The sequence below is a fragment of the Cucumis melo genome, chromosome 4 (genome assembly GCF_025177605.1).
Source record: "Cucumis melo cultivar AY chromosome 4, USDA_Cmelo_AY_1.0, whole genome shotgun sequence".
Classification (NCBI taxonomy): domain Eukaryota; kingdom Viridiplantae; phylum Streptophyta; class Magnoliopsida; order Cucurbitales; family Cucurbitaceae; genus Cucumis; species Cucumis melo.
This window is the reverse complement of record NC_066860.1, coordinates 28,311,627-28,331,881: the sequence shown is the minus strand read 5'-3', so window position 1 is coordinate 28,331,881 and position 20,255 is coordinate 28,311,627. Positions and strand designations below refer to the sequence as shown.

Below are 20,255 nucleotides of genomic sequence, written 5' to 3'. Positions count from 1 at the left end.
TTTGAAATGAAGTAAAAAAAAAAATGGCAAACTTTTCAAATTTTATCCCAATTCGCTAAAAATTCAAATTAAGAGAATATGCAAAAAAAAAAAAAAAAAAAAAAAAAAAAAAAAAAAAAACTTTGACTTAAATTCATATTTTGATGAATTGGCAATATTCCAATTTTATAAATGTTAAGTCTCAATCCTTCCATTAAATTCATTGGTAAAAAAGAAAAAGTTCAATTTCATTCAAGTTTTGGCTATATTCCAAAATAAATAAATAAATTGTGAATTAAAATCAAAATTCACTACAAATTTGATATTGGGCTGTATCAAAACTTCATTTTTAATCAAACTTATGTCCAAACGCATAGTTTGATTAATTCGACATATTAACTGGAGCAAAAGTCAAGAACAAGATCACTTGTATTTTTTGTTTCAGCTTATCATTTTCGAGATTCATCCACCCATACATGTGTACAAATCTCGAAAAGGGGGCATTTGTTGAACAAGAAATTTTGACCAATTAAATCACGCCACGTCATCACAGCAAAATTGAGATAATTATAATTTGATTGGATTTAGGTAGTCAAGTTTTCTCATACCCAACCTAGTTCAAGGCCCTAAAAAAAATTGGGCCAAAGAAATAATGGACCCGAGCTTGCGCAAATAAGTGGGTCGAGTTCGAGCCCACCAAGCAAATGGATCCAAGCCCAAACCGATCGAGCAAATGGGTCCGAGCCTAAGCCTGTCAAGAAAACAGGTCCAAGCTCAAGCCCAACAAGCAGATGGGTTCAAGCCCAAACCCAACAAGCAGATGGGCCCAGGCCTAAGCCCGCCCAACAAGCAAATGGGCCCAAGCCCACCTAAAGCCCATCGAGATTCTCTATAAATAGAGACCTTCTCATTCATCTTGGGGGGACCTTTTGATTGAAGAGAAGAATCGAAGCTCTGAAGAATTGAAGACAAAAACTTCTGAAGACTCTCAAGACGTGCAAGTTATCATCAACCTCAAAAATCAACCTTCTGAAAGATCGAAGACTTGGAAGATCAAACTTTCCTTGAATTCCAGAAGATTGAAGCTTGAATTGAGTTGTAGTTACAACTTCTTGAAGATCAAAGACCACGAAGTTTTAAATTTTACTTTTTGTATTCGAGAGAAAGAATCAAAGGAGTAAATATTAGAGATTGTATCCACAATACATAAATCAATACAAAGTTCGATTCCACGAATTAAATTTCTCCTGAAATCTCGTGTGAACAGTAGGTTACTTTGATTCTAAAATATATTATAAAATAAAGTACTTCACATTATTTTATTATTATTGTAGCAAGAAGAAGATTAGTATATCAATTAAAAGAAAATGAAAAGCATAAAAACATATTTGTAGTTACAAGTAATTAAGCCTATATCATAGTGTGCTTGTCTTTTTTTAGTACAAAAAAAGAACAAAGTCGATAATAAAAACATCATAACAAATGAAACATCCATATAGATAATCTTCTAACATTTTTTTAAGAATAATCTTCTAACTTGTAAAATCATACCACAAACATTTGCTAGCATGAGTGAAAGAGATACATAATTACTAAAAACTCTTGAAGTGAAACGAAACTCTTTAATAATTTTTTGTATTTGTCTATCAATCATACAAAAATATAATTTGCTAGAGGAAAAAGTGTGGATGAAGGAACAAAAATAAAATGTCCTTACCCATCATTGTTTAAATTAAAAAAAAGAATTTCGAGAGAAATTGGGTTGTGTGCGAAAAAGAAACCAAGAGAAACAAATTTTATAAAATATAGTAAAGGAAGACTCATTACAATAATAAGAATGACATTGCAAAACTACTAAAATTCCTAAGATTTCAAAACTTTTGGATTTGAGTAGTTTTGCGATCAATGTAATTATAAATTAAATGTAAAGTTATAAATTTTAGACTGATTTTATTTAATACATTACATTTAATGATATTTAACAATTAAAAAACATTTTTATTAATAAAGTTAAAATAAAAGATTAGTCAGGAAAGAAAGAAAAGCTAAAAAAAAGTACAACAAAGTGGATAGTAGTGTGAAATAACTATTATAAAAAAGTTGATTAAAGTGATTCAATTAACAATATTAAGTTTGATTTAAAAATAACAAAATTATCTACAAATTAATAATGAAAAAGATTATAAAAAATGGTAAAATAGAGGGAAAAATATATATATGTATAGAAAGATTTTTATATATTTATATATAGCAAGGATATAGATTTATAAATGGGAAACTTCATAGAATGTATGTTTTGAAATGTTATAATTCTTGACAATAAAGAGATGTTCCGGATGATTTGAAACGGGTTAAATCCGTATCCGGGTCGTGAACCCGAGGATCTAGGGTTGGTAGGAATCTCGCGCCACTCGTCGTTGTGAATTTCGTACTAGGCAGAACCCAGGAGAATCCTTTCGTCCCACTGCAGTCTCTTCGGACCGCCAATTATGGAAGCGCCGGTGCCGGAGCAGCTTACCGAGACGCAACAAAATCAAAGAATGGTGGAATATGAGGTTGCTCGGATATACGATTTTTTCCTCCGGGCTCCTCGCAGTGCTCAAGAATTCATGTAATAAGCTAGGAGATTTTTTTTCACTTCAAGTGGAGATGTTGTATTTCGCTTTTGGTTTTTAATAAATTTCGTTTGTTTTTAGGTTGGAGCTTCAGCGTGAAAATCATATCGAATATCTTACTAATGGTCTCAATCATCTAGGACCCTCATTTCGCGTATTGGATGCCAAGTAAGTCTCTTTTTCTTGTATGCTGTCGAATTCGTTCTTCAAGTATTATGCAGTCTTTGCTCAAGGCAATTCATCTTTTTCCTAAATGATTTCTTTTCACTTTTTTTTTTTTTGAGTGGGTTACACTCTGCAAGTGGTTTTTGGCGCGGTTTGATGTGTGTTTGAAGGCCATTTGAACTTCTATTTTTATAACTGAGTATTTTATTCTGTTGCGTCTCTTCTCAGAATGGTTAGTGGATAATGGTGTAGATTAATTTTGCGTTTAATTGCGTTCTTAGGAGATGAAAATAGATACTAGTGAGGTGTGGTCCCTTTTTAGATTTCATGTTCCCATTCAGGCTTCCATTTCCAAGACCTTCTGTAACGATGCTTTAGGTTATATTTTGTATCGATAGAGTCTCTTCTTGTAGTTGGGCTCCTGTTTTTGTTGCCTGTTTTTTTTTTTTATGCCGGGGTAGTCTTTCATTTTTATCCTTATGAAAGTTGTTGCTTTTGTAAAAAATTGTTAGTGTATATCATTATGAACTTGGAACTTAACCGGAAAAGTAACTTGTTTATGACATTTTGTTGTTGCTTGGGTTATGCATATCTAAGACAAGTTTTTTTTTTTTTTTTTTTTTTTTTTGTGTGTTCATTCTGGTTCTAGAACACTACTGTTAGGTTGTGTTGATGAGGCCCTGGTCTCCTAAGAATTAGTGAATGAGTCATGGTCAAGTGAAGGTTCTGTGCAGAGAATCCGAGTGTAAAGCTCTTGTGTCGAAGCTTCTGGTTTAACGATCACCCCTAGTCATTCCATTCATTTATATAGTATATGCTTGTTTGTGTAGTTATAATGTATCATAGCCTAGCTTATTCAAGTCCTTCTCCTCTCCTTTTTTGAAATTTTGTAGTCGTCCGTGGATTTGCTATTGGATCCTGCATTCTATTGCTCTACTGGGAGACTCTGTAGATGCTGAACTGGAGGCTAGGGCCATTGACTTTCTTAATCGTTGTCAAGTATTGTCATTCTACCTCTTCTTGTTTGCACCATTTACAAACGAATCTTTCTTACATTTGGGATCCTTCAGCTTGTGGACTTACTAATTGAGATTTGAGTATATCCTAGAATGATTATTATTATTATTTTATTAGTCTTTAGTACCCTCCCTCCTTATTCTTGCTTCAGATAGTTTTCTTTGTTAACCTATTGAACAAGTTACTGCATGCATGGAAATTTCGTGCTTAATGCTAGATTAGAACATTTAAACTCTGACTATTGAAATTGTTGTTATGTATTTGTTTCTCATTCTTGCAGGACTCAGGTGGTGGATATGGAGGTGGACCTGGACAGGCAAGTGAATTTCATATTCATTTCTATGGCAAAATTATGCTATTATCATTATATGATTGCTGTTAAAAGAGGGTTTTATTATTATTATTATTATTGAAGAAAGCAGCCGCGTGGACATACTAGTCAAATGTTCAGCATTAAAACCACTGAGGAATGAAACGTGGGGTTTTGAGCATAAAAAAATGTTAAATCACCATGTTATACCATGCATAGGTTGTGCAACTTAGTGCATTGGTCTAGGAGTTAATCTGTACAATGCTTCCAAGATTCTTCCATACTACAAACTTTCGGCTTTTTGTGTGTGCTGTGTCAGTGTGCAATGTTAATATCCATCACTTGCATACCTATGAATGCGTTATGTTATGGAACCTTAGAAATTGTAGAAGAGTAGCAGATACTTGTACTATACTAAGAATAATTAGCAAGCACCACAATTTTGAGAGCTTTGGAGCACGAGCCTCCAAATTGGACAGTCTTGTAAGGACTTCCTTAAAGTAAATGGTTATTTCTTAGATTCTGTAGTTATTTAAGTATAGTCAGCAAGTATTGAATATTGAGAGGTTTGAACCTCTTCCTTCCCTAAGGAGTTATCTGGTATCTTCTTCCCCGCCTGCATTCCATCTTTACATACAAGTTTCTACTGACAACCTAACTGAATATTCTTGTACATGCTAAACCTTAATTTGAGCATATCCCTCACCTAAGACCAATCATAACATTTACTGTACTTTTAAATCATGTAAATCTGCACAATTAGAATACATTCAGTTTTTGTTTTGCAGTTCTCAGTCTAATTGAATTTATTAATATCTGTGGATTCATTAACTCTTTGGTTCCTCACAGTTACCTCACCTAGCAACAACTTATGCTGCAGTGAACTCACTTGTCACATTGGGGAGTCATGAAGCTTTGTCGTCAATTAATAGGTGGTCAGTTTATAACCAGGGGATCAGTTACTTTTCTGAATAATTTTGCAGTGATATGACATTATCAATGAAACATCTTTCAGACATAAACTATACACGTTTTTGCTGCAGATGAAGCATCCTAGCGGAGGCTTCAGGTATCAAATTAATCCTAGTAGCTTAGGATTCCATTTTCTTTCATTGTTTTTTAGAAAATGCGATGGCTCCTTGGGTCAGCAACTCTATATTCATTGGTCAAGAATTAGTGCTTATATGATTCTGTGGTTGAGTTTCATTTTTTCCCTTTTAATGTTGTCCGTTGCTCATTTTATCAGGATGCATGACCAAGGAGAAATAGATGTCCGTGCTTGCTACACTGCAATTTCTGTAAGTCGGCATCTTATTGTTGGGTTGGGATGTAAATAGTTGTAGTGTACATGTGTGCACATGCAATTTCCAGTTATTTGAGCAAATTGCATGTTTTCAGGGCTTTAAAATTGAAAATGGCTTATGCAGCATGAAGATAGTGCATTTAATTGCATGAATGTGCTGCAATTTTTTATTATATTTTCTGAAGTGATCATTCTTGAATCATGATTCATTAATGCGTTGCATATAGTCATAGAACAATATCAAGGATGTTGACGTTAAGTCTTTAGGTTGTTGCTGAACATTATTGATAGAGACGAATTATTGTGATGAAGAAATGCTCATTGTTTCAATTCAAACTTTTTGCCCTTTAGCTGCTTCTACCAGTGCGGCTACTGACATTTATAGAGTTTTGTTTCAGGTTGCCAGTATATTGAACATCTTGGATGATGAACTAGTTCAAAACGTGGGAAACTACATTCAAAGGTTGGTTCCTAGTACTCAGTATTGTCTGCGTGCCTATACTTTTGTGGAGCATGTTATACCTGTAGGTTTTTTTAAAACAACTGAGAAACAAGAGTAGAATAAATACAGTAAATCCCTGACCACCTCTCTCTTATTTTTGGTGGCTAGTTGTCATCTTTTTAAGAAGTTTCTGTTAGCACAACCATCATTGGTTTGACCTAGTGGTATAAAAGGAGACAAAGTCTCAATAAATGGCTAAGATGCCATCGGTTCAATCCATGGTAACCACCTACATCGTAATTAATTTCCTACGAGTTTCCTTGACACCTAAATGTTGTAGCCTGGGGGTTGTCCTATGAGATTAGTTGTGGTATTCGTAAGCTAGTTCGGACACTCACGGATATTAAAAAAAAAAAGAAAACAAGAAGTTTCTGTTAGCACCAAGCTAAAGCATTAATTTTGGACACTATGACTTGAAAGAAACTGAGGAGTCTTTCTCAGTTTAGAAAAGTCCATCGACCTAGTGGAAAATCTCCTCTTACTTGGTGCAAATTTTATGGACCTTTCTGTAATTATGGTTCAAGTTCTTTATGTCCCTTGGAAGAGCATTTTGTAGAACTTTTTGCATTGAGCATTGGTCTTCCCCCCAATTTTTCATTTATTCAAGCTGGGATATTAAATTAGAGTTTGTGCTGAATTTGTCGCTGTCAAGTGGATGTAACGTCACAGTGGTTTGATTGAAAACCTTTAGCAAGCCAACAATCTGCTGAAAGTAAAATTTTTGAGCAGTTACTGAAATCTGCCATAGTTAAAAATTACTATATTAGCTAGAATAGCCATTCCATGTAATTTTTCTTTTATTTCTCCAATTACTGCTTCTTGAAAGATTGAGATGGACAATTGACAAGCTCTGCTGTGTTTTGATGTTTATAAGTTTTTGCAGACTTGTTAAACCAGTCTGCCATTGCGTTATTCATTAAATGTTGCTAATTTTCTCTGCAGTTGTCAAACTTTTGAAGGTGGTATTGCAGGAGAACCTGGATCTGAGGCTCATGGTGGGTATGTTTCTCTGCCTTTATTCATTTTATCTTGTTGGATGCTGTGTTCTTCAGCTCTCATTGGTGGGATGATAAAAGATATGATTGTTTGTTCAATCTCTATATAATTTGAAGGTTCACAATATCATGGAAGTAATGGATGCCAATTTTTGAATGCTCAACACTATAAATATCTTTTCACGTTCCTAGTGGAACTTTTTTCTTTTTGTACCTAATTAATATATCGACCTCATCAGGTATACCTTTTGTGGTTTGGCTACTTTGATTCTGATCAATGAGGTTCGCCGGTTGGACTTGCGGAGTTTACTTGTAAGACTTTGCTGAGGAAAATTAATCGCGATTGCTAATCCTGCTCTTCATTTGTATTAAGACCATGCTGTTTGGCTTCAATGCTACATGTTATTGTGACATGTTATGGATAATATTGGAATCTCTTTCAATACATTAGGACTGGGTGGTGTTTCGTCAAGCTGGTTTAGAGTGTGGATTTCAGGGAAGAACAAATAAGTTGGTTGATGGATGCTATTCGTTTTGGCAGGTTAGTTTCAGTATAGTTTGATTCAGCATTTCTTTGGTTTTCATTTGATTGATTTATGACAACAGGGAGGCGTTTGCTCACTATTAAAAAGATTAAGTTTGGATATTGATGAACAATCAGTTCAACCTGATGCTCGAGAAGGCTCTTCTTTTGATGATCTATCAACTGGTATGCCATCAATTTTCTTCTTTTGTTTTCAACCTATCCTTAGAACATGTTATCTTCATCAATATTTCTTGGTATAAATTGTCATATGGTTTTGATTCTCTTTTGTCCAATGAGATGTCTTTTGTAACTCATTTGACCCTGCAATTTCATACATCAATGAAGTTGTAAAAATAATAATAGCAAGACAACAGTCACGTGAATATAATGGATTAATTTTTTCAGACCAATTACAAGTTAGAATTTTGAGCCTATTCTGAACGTCTGCAACATACATCACCTTTTTCTTGAAAAAGTTAGCTTTGTTCTCTTCCAGTCAAATAACAAAGCACAAATTTGGAACTATACGATTTCAAAAATACTTTTTTGCTCCAAGCATAAATTGCCCTAGTAAACAAAGACTAGACATCTCTTACGTGTCCAGTTCACATCAAATCCAGAGTTAAGATTACACCATACTGTCCATTCGATTTGTTATTTTGTTGAAAATCCCAAACTAATAAAGAATGAATATTATTTAGGAGTCGGTATATGATTGAAGTGTGAAACCTTAGATTTGATTTATCAACTTGTCATCTTGGTTATAGTCATGATTCCATTCTTAACGAGGTTAATCTTGTGATATTTATTCCTCTGATTAGGTGTGGATACTTCTCGAAAGGTCAACTATAATGATGTTGGTTATGAATTTATCAAGAAGCATCCGAGTAGTCAACCTCTTTTTAACAGTTTAGCCTTACAGCAATACATACTTCTGTGCGCACAGGTACACCATACACCTTCGAGATTTATTTTATTTTACTAACTCTATAATTGGTTGGAATTCTTTTTGTATTAAATATTTATTTTCATTCTTCTTAATTCTTGTAGTGTTCATGTAAAATAGAATATACGAAATATTGCAGTTTTGAAATTGGTTCCAGAACGACGAGTAATTGACTGATCATCTCTCAAGATGGATGTTCATTTTATGAAACATTGTATAACTTGGACTCGTAGTCTCCTTGTATTCACCATTTCTGATTACATTCAACAATTTATCCTAATAACCCTTTTTTAAAACGAGTTATTTACCTTGTAAGAATTTTATGTTATAATCAAAATAATATAGGATTCTATCTCAAGACCGGTTGGCAATTGTAGAAGTATCCCAAGATTAAACATTGTGAGATCTTATTTTTCCAATGTGTGAACCTTGACATGCATCCTCTGGATCTTGCTTCGTTTGGTTCACCTTTGGATAGGATTTCCTTTTTTTTTTTTTTTTGGGGGGGGGGGGGGGGGGGGCGGGGGGATTGGTTTTTGAGTTTTGGGCTATGATACCATATTAGATAACATAAAATTCCATCTCAAAAACCATTGGATATTGGAGGAGAAGATCATTTATCGTGTGAACATTGTTAGATCTCTGATTTTTTTAACGTAAGATTCTCAACGACAATAATTATTTGTTTTTCCAAATTTTGACAATCTATTTTCTGTAAACAATTGTTTGTAGTTCAGAGCCTCTCCTTGTATGTATTTCCATTTGGAGGTTTGGTTTTTATCATTCCCTGGGTGCAGGTACCTGAGGGCGGACTAAGAGACAAACCTGGGAAGCCAAAAGACTACTACCACACGTGTTATTGCCTAAGTGGCCTCTCGTTGTGTCAGTATAGCTTGTCTAATGAAGATTCCCCACCACTTCCCCAGGCAGTAGCAGGACCCTATTCCAACCTCCTGGAGCCTGTCCATCCGCTATACAATGTTGTCTTCGAACGTGCAATTGAAGCACTTGATTTCTTTAGGGGGAAATAGGTAATCTCCCCTTCACTTCTCTATAGCCAATTGCCATACACTTATTACCTTAAAACTCTGGTAGCTGTTTACTCTGGTATTTTCTGTAATGGATTTATCTTGTGTATGCAATAGTGATGGTGGATTTAATTAGGTTATGCTGTGATATCAAGTTTTGTCCCAATCTTCCAGGTTTCCAGCGTTGTCAACTCCCCCTCCCCCCCAAATCATCCTTGTCTATTATCACGGTGCAATCATCAGATGCTACTACATTTAGTTGCTAAGGAAACCCTTAGGGTATGATATTCTCGGTAGTGGCTACTATGACTCGAAGTCTTTTGTTAGACCAATGCCAACTATGACTACATCTCCTCCAAACCTAGTCGATCCTAACCATGGAGAAGGGAGCTTTCATTCTTAACTAAAGATCTTGTCCTATTTTCAAAACAATTTGTATCCTACATCTATGGATAGTTTTGGAAGTGATGCAACACAAAGAAACGTATTTTATTTGAGCTCTTAATTTTTATTTTACATCTAAAAGACGGCAGTAGAGTGAAGGAAGTGGGGATGTTTGGTGTTTGGAAAATTTTACTGAAGAGGGGCTAGCCCTACTGTTTAGTCTAAGGATAGGATATGCTCATTGATCCCATGTTTATCATATGCTCTAATGGTCAGCTTAAGACTACAAAAGTCTTTCATATTATTTTAAACAAATGGCAGTTTTGAAGGGGCACACGTTTGGGGTCGAACCATCATTAACTCAGTTCTGGCCTTTGATCCCATTTTTTCATTGATATACTTATAAACAAAAGTAGGTTGGTGAGGTACCCACCTTAAACAACCACTAGGAAATTTTTGGTAACCCTATGATTAATTAAAATTCTAGAAAGAAAGGCACAAAATTTAAAAGGATCTCTCTCTAGTCTATCCCCTCAGATTTCATGGACCTTATCCTTTGCTGTGCTATAGTCCATAGAACATATCTTGTTCAAGCATAGTCACATCTATAAAAAAAACCATATCATTGCCCTATAACATTTACATTGTACCATGTTTGGGCACCTGGTTAGTAATTAACTTTTTACTAGTTTTCTTGACACCCAAATGTTGTAGGGTCAAACGGGTTGTTCTGTGAGATTAAACAAGGTGCGTGTAAGCTGTAAGCTAGCCTGTGAATCATGGATATAAAAGAAAAATTACATCGTGAATTTTGAATTATTTAATATTTTCAAGTTTTCAAGTTGTAGACTAAAAACATTTATGGTTAGTTTAGACCATATTGTCATTTTACCCATTGGAGCTCAAGATTAGGAAATGGATCAAACTGATAGTCTAAAGATCTTTCTACATTATAGGGGCTTTGAAGCTTCTCAAAAAGATCTTATTTGGTTTTACTACTCTTTTCTGTCCTATTCTGCTCAGGAAATTTGTATCTGTGTGTTTTATCTTACATTTTGAGATTAAAAAAAAATTATCAGGTTTTGGTTTACATTTTTCCTAGAAAAATACTTGAGCTCTCGGTGCATTTGGAGCTGCAATCGTAGTTGTCAGGGGCTATACCCAAAGTATTACTCTTACATGCTCTTAAACGAAATCTACCATTTTCAATGCAATTCGGAGCAATAAAAAGGAAAGAGAGGAAATGGAACTCCTAGAATATGGTGAATCTGAAATGGGTTTCAATCAAATTGAAGGGTAGATTCAATCCTCAGGATAAAAAAGACAGCCTTATTTCAACATAACCAAAGAGTGTGTTATTAGAAAGAAGTCTCATCTTTACAGGATTGACTTCTTAACATGCCCCTAGAGCTTCCAGTGCAGAATGGTGGCCACATCCTTTACCTAACAAAGAAAGAGTAGCATTTTGGTAGAGAGTAAAAAGGTGAAAAGTAAAAAGTAAAAAAAAAAAAAAAAAATAAAAAAAAAATAAAAGAAAAAGAAAAAAAAGTTTTAAAATTCTGCATCATTCTCATTGAAAGAAATGACAGAAGAAAAAGGAACTTTTTAGAACCGGAGTTTCAATGAACTCCATCTCATATTTATTGTCAATTTATATACTAGAAAAGACGATTACACAAATAAAGTACATCATATGAAGAAAATCAGTGAGAAAAACCAGATCGATCCGCCGGTAATAGTTGGAGTTCATACAGACAAAGGCTTAGTAACGTTGAATTCGAGTCCCCAGAGCTCGAAAGTTCCGTTAATGAAGTCGTAGTGACCACCCTTAAGTCCAAGAGTTCCATTCACCAAACCATCCCTAACAAATGGATAGGTTAGCAGATTCCCAAGTGATACAGCAACTGCTTCCTGCATTTTCCAATAAATGAAAGAAAAAAATGTTAATAGAAATCCCATTTGTTCACTTTCTTACTCTCTATTTGAATATGAAGTGCAAAAATGGTTTTTATTTTATTTTAATTACCTTTTCACAGTGTGTACAAAGTTCCCCAAGTTCTGCACCACCATGGGCTGAATTGACCTTGGCCTTAGCAGGCAAACCGACTTTCACCCATTCTTCAATGAAATCACTGTTTTCAATCACAAATGTGAGTTCTAATCAGTTTATTACACAAGAAGTGACCAATCTTAGAGCAACATTATGTTTGGATAAGCTACTTTTATGTTTTATAAAGTTTTTTTTTATCGTTTTTGTTTAGTATATCTTTGAATATAACTCCATTTTGTGAATAAGTCACTATTCATCTCAAATCATGGGTTTTGAGAATAGTGGTTTCAATTTGTTCCATAAGATTAACTTCAACTGCGAGTTTCATTTCTTGATTTGACGAAGAGAAATCGAAAATGAAGAAGAAGGCTTACGTTGAGTACTTTCCATCATATGGGAAAGTCATAAGCCCCTTAATACCACCACAAGCACTGTGACCAATCACAACAATGTATTGCACCTACAACACCAAAACCAAATCATTCCTAACTAAATCTATATTATGAATTAACAATAGCATATTTGAAGTTGTTTATAATACCTTGAGATGAAGAACAGCATATTCAATGGCAGATCCAGTTCCTGAGTATTTGTCCTGTTTTAAACAAAAAAAGAAAAAAAAAAAGCCCGAAACTCATTTAAACACATACAACATGGAGGAAAAAATTATTGAATTTAAAGTATTAACTAAAACAAAACCTGATCATATGGAGGAACCAAATTGGCAACATTTCTGACCACAAAAGCCTCCCCAGGTTGGAAATCAAGAACATGTGATGGGCACACTCTTGAATCAGAGCAAGCAAATACCATGAACTGCATTTTCCATGACATTATAAAATTAAATTCAGTTCTAAATAATCTCCCTTTAATTAACTCATACCATACCAAATGAAATACCATACCTTGGGGCTTTGGCCTTTTGCAAGTTCACCATACAACTCTGGGTTCTTGCTGGAAAACAAAAAGAGAAGTCACAAAATGAGGCCAAAGTATGATTCGGTTTTGAAAACTACAGTATTCGACTAGTAAAAATCGACTTGTTTTCGAGAACACGTAGAAGTAAGTAATTAAATAAACATGTTTTTGACTGAATTCATATTGTTTAAAGAAAAAAGGGAAATTGAAGGATTTACTCATATTTCTCCTTCTTGAAGTGAATGAAACCAGTTTTGATTCTCTCAACAGGATCAAAGGCTGGCTTTTCTCCATCTACAGTTTTTAATTCTGCTGTTATTTGTTCCACTTTTGATGTTGCTGTTGCCTTCAGATCTCCCTTCTCTCTACACCCACCAAGAAATACACAAAATAAAATAAAATAACATAAGTAATGCATAATTAAAAGTATTTAAATCAAATGTTTATTGAATTCAAGGTACCTGAGGAGCTTCTCCAAAGCTTCAATGGCTTCCTCATATGAACCATTCCCCATATCTTCTCTCTACAAGATTCAATTTCCCCGATACAAAATTTAGCAACAAAACATAAATAAATAATGATATTGAATAGAAGAAAAACTTATGTCCTAGAAAACATATTTTTTGGTATGTAGAACAAAAAGCAAAACAAAACAAAGAAGAGGTTAATTTCTTAAACAAGCTGAATTTCTACCGACATATAGAATAAAAACAAAATTGTTACCAAACGCGTCTTTAATTATTTAAGTTTCAAAAGTGTGAAATAAAATTCAAATTATGGAAATGTTTACTGGGAGTTTGAAATGAAGAAAGTTGAAGGGAATGAAATTGAAAAACAAAAGCAAAAGGTTTAAGGAATTATATATGTATACGTACATATTTGGTAAAATTTAGGGTTTAATTTGGTCTGAATTTCGCCAACTAACTTGAGTTTTTTTAAGAAAGAAAATAAACCAAAAGAGACAATAATTAATTTAACGTAAACATGTTAATGTAATATGTGATTTATGGTAACCTATGAATGAGCCACAAGGGAAATGGGACAGATGGGTGAAGTTAAAGCTCCCATGCATTACGTTACATGTCGGTTACTTATGAAATACAACAGGGAATTAGATGTCGCCACGTGTAAACCACTAGTAACTTGCCACGTTGGAGGAAAAAGTTGGTGGCTTGTATGAGCAATTTCACGTGACATGCACGTGTGTATAATATATATGTGATTCAAATACAAAAGAGAAGGAAAGTTATTGAAATGACATCCACCTCTCATTTACTCACTTTGCTCATTATGACTTTCTGAAAAACAAGTGGAGTACGAAAATTTGAATTACACCTACGTTGTGATAAAAAAGAAAATAAACGTTTGGCTTTTTCTTTAGTTTAGATTGGAGGTGGGAGATTTGAATAATAGATTTCTTTGTTTTCGACGGACATTGATGTTAGTTGAGTTTAAATTAAATACACTATAGTTAAAAGATCCATATCCCTTGATTGACCTTGATACACACAAATGTCAATTGAATCAATGTGTTGTTGACAATGTTCTTGAAGTACTCAAATAAGAATACAATGTGTTACATTAAATGTGAATGTTTAAGAAATTGTGGTTTTTATTGAGACACGTGTTCCCTTTCCTAGTATTAGTGGAAAATAAATAATAATAATGAATAAAAAGAAGAAACAAAAAAAAGAGTGAAAAAAAGTAAAGGAAGGAGTTGGATAATATTTGGAAATAAACAAACATTTTCAAACGACCAATAACTAACTAATCTCAAACTACCTATTCATATGACTTTTAAAAGAAAAAACACAAAGTTACTTAAAATAAGTAAACAATAATTAATAGTAATTATTAAAAAGGAAAAAAAAATCATACCCTAAAAAAAGAAAAGAAAGACTTCAAACATTCAAACCTATTATAATTAACCAAATATCCACAAACATGTAATTACTATCAATGACAAAACCCAAAACTCAATGTTCTAAAAATGAAGAAACACACACATATATATATTTTATGCATGAATTCATGAAGTTTAAAATGTCATAAAAGAGGAAAGAAAAAGAATAAGAAAATCTTAGTCACTCTTTTTGCTTGCTACACCAATGTGAATGATAAATTAATTTATCATTCTAAAATGTAAGAGATAGAGATGTATGAATTCTTTAAGTCAAAGAATAATCGATTAGATCATAAGTTACTTAAACCAATGTATCAAGATAAGTCCAATATTATATCATCTAACGTTCTTCTCTTATTTGTAAGATTTGAAAACGAAAATCTCCTTGCTATCGTTTTACATCATCTGGTTGTTGGATGAAAGTAAATGCAACATGATATCATGAGACAAAATGAAGGAGACTTATAATGACATACATTGTGGTATGTAGCAGTCACATTGAACATATATCGGTTAAGTACGCACGAAAACAAAGAATGTAAATTGGGAGATCGAAAATAAAGAAAGAACATACCCAGGTGGGGGTGATAATAGGGGAAGGGGCAGCAAAAACAGGTCTGTTTTGGATGAGATTGGGGAAAGAAGGAGAAGGAGTGTTGTTATTATTGGAAAGCCTTGCAGAAATAGCAGAAGAACGAATGATGTTAGGAGAAGGAGAAGAAGAAGAAGAAGAAGAAGAAGATTTGGTGAGAGAGAAAAGGCAGGTGTTAATGGAAGCCGTCGACATTGTGCACTATGCCTTTGTATCCGTTGCCTTTATAAATTATATATTCAAATTGGTATATTTCTGATCTATTCCCATTTTAAACTCTTTTTTCTCTTGGGATAATGAAAGCGAACCCACAATCAACCACAGCTTCTTCTTTCTCAGATCAGGATTGGGCGTTCCTCATTTCTCTCTCTTTCTTCTTTCTTTCTTTCTTTCTTTTTCTTTTCTCTCTCTCTCTCTCTCTCTCTATTTGTTCTACACCATTTCATTGTGCCTACACATCAATACGATCACGAGCCCGAGATTCTACGTATGCAGTGAAAAGATTTTAACCATATGTCTACGTGGTAGTGAGGATTAAATCAATCTCAATTGTGTTTAACTATTTGAATTTTTGAAATGGTCTAATAGTGTTTTGAACGTTTTGAGAGAACATATGTATGTGTGTATGTATTAAGAGATTTAAGTTGAAAGTACTGTATTTTCTGAATTATATCCAACGATTGTTAGGGATTAGGCAAAATGTTGGGACATGCTTTAAATGATTGTTATATAGAGTATCATGTTCTATATATATATATATATATATATATATATATATATATATATATATTACTATTATAATTCCATAACTCGAATAAGTTCTTTGCAAATATGGGAGAAGAGGAAAAAAAAAAGATTCTCCCAAAAATTAAAAAATAAACAATTTGAAATTGTAGTAATCACAAACGAAAAGAAAAAAGAAACATATTTTTAAAATGTACTATTTTTTTTAAAATAAAAAATTGGTGCTCAAAAGCAGGTTAATTTTGTTTTGATAATTTCACTAAAAATTCAAATGTTTTATAATAAAAAAAAATACAATTTTTTTAAAAAAATAAAGGGATTTAATTATTATAAAAAAGGAACTTAAAATGGTATGGGGTTATGGAAAATGGTATACAACACTTCTCTTTCTAAGCTACGGTGCCTTTTCTCCACATATCAATTGTGATATAAATACAACATTATAGAAAGAGATATTAGCATCATAACAATAATAATAATAATAATATTAATAATGACACTAACACTTTTTAGATGTATTATTTCAATTTTATTTCATTACATATCGAACAAAAAATGTTATTAATAATGTTGATTCCAAAATTTTACGTGAAAAAGAAAACATTGTTTGATAATAATAGTAAATTTGTAATTTGAAGAAACGATTGCACAAAACAAATAAAAAGGATTGTGCGACCAAAGTTAGAGATGAAGAACAATAGAGTACAAAAGAAGTATTTAAGTTATCTTTTAGGAAATTATATGTAACGATGAAGTCATTGATTAAAATTTAAAATATGATTTTTTTTTCTTAATTCCAAACAAGTTAGGAGTTTATCTTATATTTTTAATTCATTTCATCATGTCCAAATTCACCCATAACAATATTATTATTATTATTATTATACAAGCTAAACTTACCTTTTTATATTGGTATTAACTTAGTGATAAGATATCTACTGTTTTTTTTTTTACAATATGTGGGGTGAGAGATCAAACCTCTAACTTTATGTTAATAGTAGATATTGTGTCAGTTGAGTTCTACTATTTTTTAAAACTTCATCGAAATAAATGTCTCAACAAAATATTGTGTTTTGTTTAGATTTGATTTGAGTGAATATTTTTGAATAGCCAAGAAAAGAATAATAATGACAATGTAGATAAAATGTAATGGAGGTATGTTGCAATGAGGATATGTACCACAAAATGAGATATGATGCATTGTGTGAGTGAGAAAAGGAGACAAATGGGTAAGAAATAAGAGATTGAAGAGCTTCAAATAAAATACTTTATCCTCTCAAAATGAATGGAGTTTATTCCAATGGTAAACAAAGATGACAGATGTTGCATTTTTAAGCTACTTCTTATCTTCTCTTACTCTGATCTATTGGTGGACCTAAAACAAACATCAATCCAACCACCATTCCCACTCCCACTCCCCCATTACTCTCTCCCCCTTCACTTCTTTAATTCCCATATCTCACTTTTTCTATCAATTTCTACCACCATACATTTTTCAATATACTCTGCTCTTTACGAAATAAAATAATATATAGTTTAATGATGTGTTTAACATTGTCAATGGTATAAAATTTTTGTACTAATTATCTCTCTCCTATTAAAGAGTTGATCCTTTTTCTTCGATTCTTGCATTTGTTAAACTACTAAAGATGAAATGTTATGTTTGTTAAGTTTTTATAGGTACTCATGGATTGTTATTATAAAGCAATGAAAAGTTAAAACATAAGTTTGTTTAAGTAACCATTTAGTTAATTTTAACTTTCTCTGAATTCTTAAACAAAGTCTAAAAGTGGAAACTGAATATATTCAGTTTGCAATAATGACCTAAAGTAGATTAATAAGACAAAAATTTTAATGCAAAAAGGAAGGTTTTATAATCTTAATTTTCAAAAATGTAAAACTAAAAACCAATTAGATACAAAACTAATTGGAAAATGCTTGCCTTTGGATAATGGGCCGAAACATTAATTGGGCTTGAATTGGGCCTGGCGAGAAGCTCATTCAACCATAATTAGACCCAAACAAACAGAGCCCTGACATCAAATAGATTGGGCCCAACGGCAACGGATCGGAAAGACTCCAAATCCCTCTGACATTCGGCAAATCCGCCACCGGCGACGAGGAAAATTTCACAGACAGAGAATTACGGCGGAGGATGGCGTTCTCCGGCCGGATAGCGGCGGAATGAAGGTGGAGCACCGTGGCCATGGCGGAGACACTTATTCGTTACTGTCTTTAAGTAGAGAGAAAGAAAGAGAGAGAAAGAAGGGCGGTTCCATTGATTCTAAAGAATATTTGAAAGTAATATGTAAAGGTTGGGAACAGAAAATGGCGAAGAGAGGAATTACGATGAATGTCGACATTTTCATGTCATAGTTTCGACCTTTTTCGATGAGTCGGACTGAGTAGGGGCCCAAGAGGCGGCCTTGTATGTACTCCATGGAGTAATATGGACTAATTATTCAAATATGAACGTTATAAATAAAAGAAAGATTTATAGAAAAGATGCTCTAAAATTTCACTAATGACTAAAATAATATTTATTATGTTGATTATGATTTTTTATATTTTTTAGTACAATTATAATCTTATTATAATTATTAATTATAAATGATTTTTGAAATTAAATACAAAATATTTCCTTATTTACGTTATATTGAATTTATTACTATCTTATTTATGCTAATAATTAAAATACAATTTTAATTATATTCAATATTACGTTATCATTTAGGGTAGATTTGTAATTATTATCAAATAAAATATCTTCTAACATGAAAATACTTTATTTATTAAATTTAACGTATAATAAATCTTCATTATTATTTTCATCCCCATGTAAAACGTTATCAATTTTCATTAGACGTCAGAAAGTAGTAAAGAAGAATCGGCGAGCTTCAATGTCATCACCACCATCGTTATCAAGGGGACAGAAAAAGATGTAAATGTTGGAGCCATCATGTAAGCCAAAATCAACAAGTGAAATTTCATCATCAGACGTTCGGGATCGTGGTCGAGAATGAAGATCAAACGGTGAGAAGGGAGGTTGCGTTGGTGAGCAATGATTTGAGTTCTAAGATCACAACGTCTTCAACCTTGACTAAGAACAAAGAGCTAGTCAAATTTTGCACCACCAACTTCATCGCATCTCCTCCATATATGATTTAAAAAATTATTTTGTGTTTTAAAATTAATTATGATGGAATAATAATAATAATAATAATAAATATTTAGAAAAATCACCCACTTTAGAGATAATTTTAAACAAATATCTCAAAATTTCATCTAATTTTTTCATATTTTTCGTTCCTATGTTTTTATATTTTTCATAATACCTACATAATATACTATATATTTTTCATAATATACTATATTTTTTTCATATACTCTAATTTGTTGACCGAAAACTACATAATATACTATATATTTTTCATATACACTAAAAATTTTTCGAAGCATGAACTACATAATATACTATATATTTTTCATATACCGTAAAAATTTTCCAAAGCCTGAACTACGTAATATACTATATATTTTTCATATACTCTAAAAAAATTTGTATATAACCACAAACTCTTACTCAGTGGAAAATTTTGAAAAAAATGAACGAAATAGGAAAGAATGGACGGAGAGAGATAAATGAAGGACTGAAACTTTTTTGAACAAAATCACCAAAAAAAAATTTACCTTGTAATTTTGATTATAATATTATCATAATAGAATTAATTTCATACCATATTTATATATGATATATAATAAATGCAAATCTTCGTTCACTTTTCTTATTTCATTTTTTAAATATATTATTAATAATAAAGATAAGGAGTTTGGACTTTTGGATGTAAAGTTGAACCTCGTTAAAACATTTACGAAAAAATTGACAATATTAGATCAAACTTGTAATAAGACATTCTATTTTATGCTATGGTAGTTAAAACCTCTGCATATATAACAAAACTTACGAATTTGTGGTTGTTAAAATTTTTTATATTTATAATTTTTTACAAAATATTGTTATACACTTAATTATTATAATTTTAGGATGAAATATAGCTTTAGACTCAATGTTTTATCCATGAAATTTTAAAATAAAACATTTTAATTTTCAAAATTTAAAAAATAGTGGATGATTGAGAGTGTTTCTTTCAGAGCCTCTAAATTTTATAGACATAACTCTCAAATTTTAGGTAAAAAAAAGGTACATTTTATCAGAATCATAAACTCAAATTCGATTTATTAGTTTGAACATTTGATCCTTTAAAAAACTTGACCAAT

At 32.3% G+C, this 20,255-nt stretch overlaps 2 protein-coding genes across 2 annotated transcripts; one reads left to right on the top strand and one right to left on the bottom strand.

Annotated features, from left to right (window-relative positions):
* Nucleotides 1-2,264: 2,264 nt before the first annotated feature.
* On the top strand, nt 2,265-9,891 carry LOC103487088 (protein farnesyltransferase subunit beta). The gene is made up of 15 exons (XM_008445296.3): nt 2,265-2,590; nt 2,676-2,762; nt 3,653-3,758; nt 4,057-4,092; nt 4,936-5,018; nt 5,102-5,155; nt 5,333-5,384; nt 5,788-5,852; nt 6,834-6,890; nt 7,126-7,198; nt 7,338-7,427; nt 7,493-7,595; nt 8,234-8,358; nt 9,156-9,389; nt 9,561-9,891. The coding sequence occupies exons 1-14, from the start codon at nt 2,469-2,471 to the stop codon at nt 9,387-9,389; spliced, it is 1,287 nt and encodes a 428-aa protein (XP_008443518.2). The 5' UTR covers nt 2,265-2,468; the 3' UTR covers nt 9,561-9,891.
* Nucleotides 9,892-11,030: 1,139 nt separating this feature from the next.
* LOC103487089 (carbonic anhydrase 2-like) lies at nt 11,031-15,898 on the bottom strand. Its single transcript, XM_008445297.3, has 10 exons — nt 15,216-15,898; nt 13,200-13,261; nt 12,957-13,103; nt 12,726-12,774; nt 12,520-12,636; nt 12,362-12,415; nt 12,195-12,280; nt 11,797-11,902; nt 11,523-11,681; nt 11,031-11,213 (listed from the first exon to the last, which is right to left on the bottom strand). Exons 1-10 carry the CDS (start codon nt 15,426-15,428, stop codon nt 11,175-11,177), a joined length of 1,032 nt encoding a protein of 343 aa, XP_008443519.2. The 5' UTR covers nt 15,429-15,898; the 3' UTR covers nt 11,031-11,174.
* Between the last annotated feature and the right edge of the window lie 4,357 nt (nt 15,899-20,255).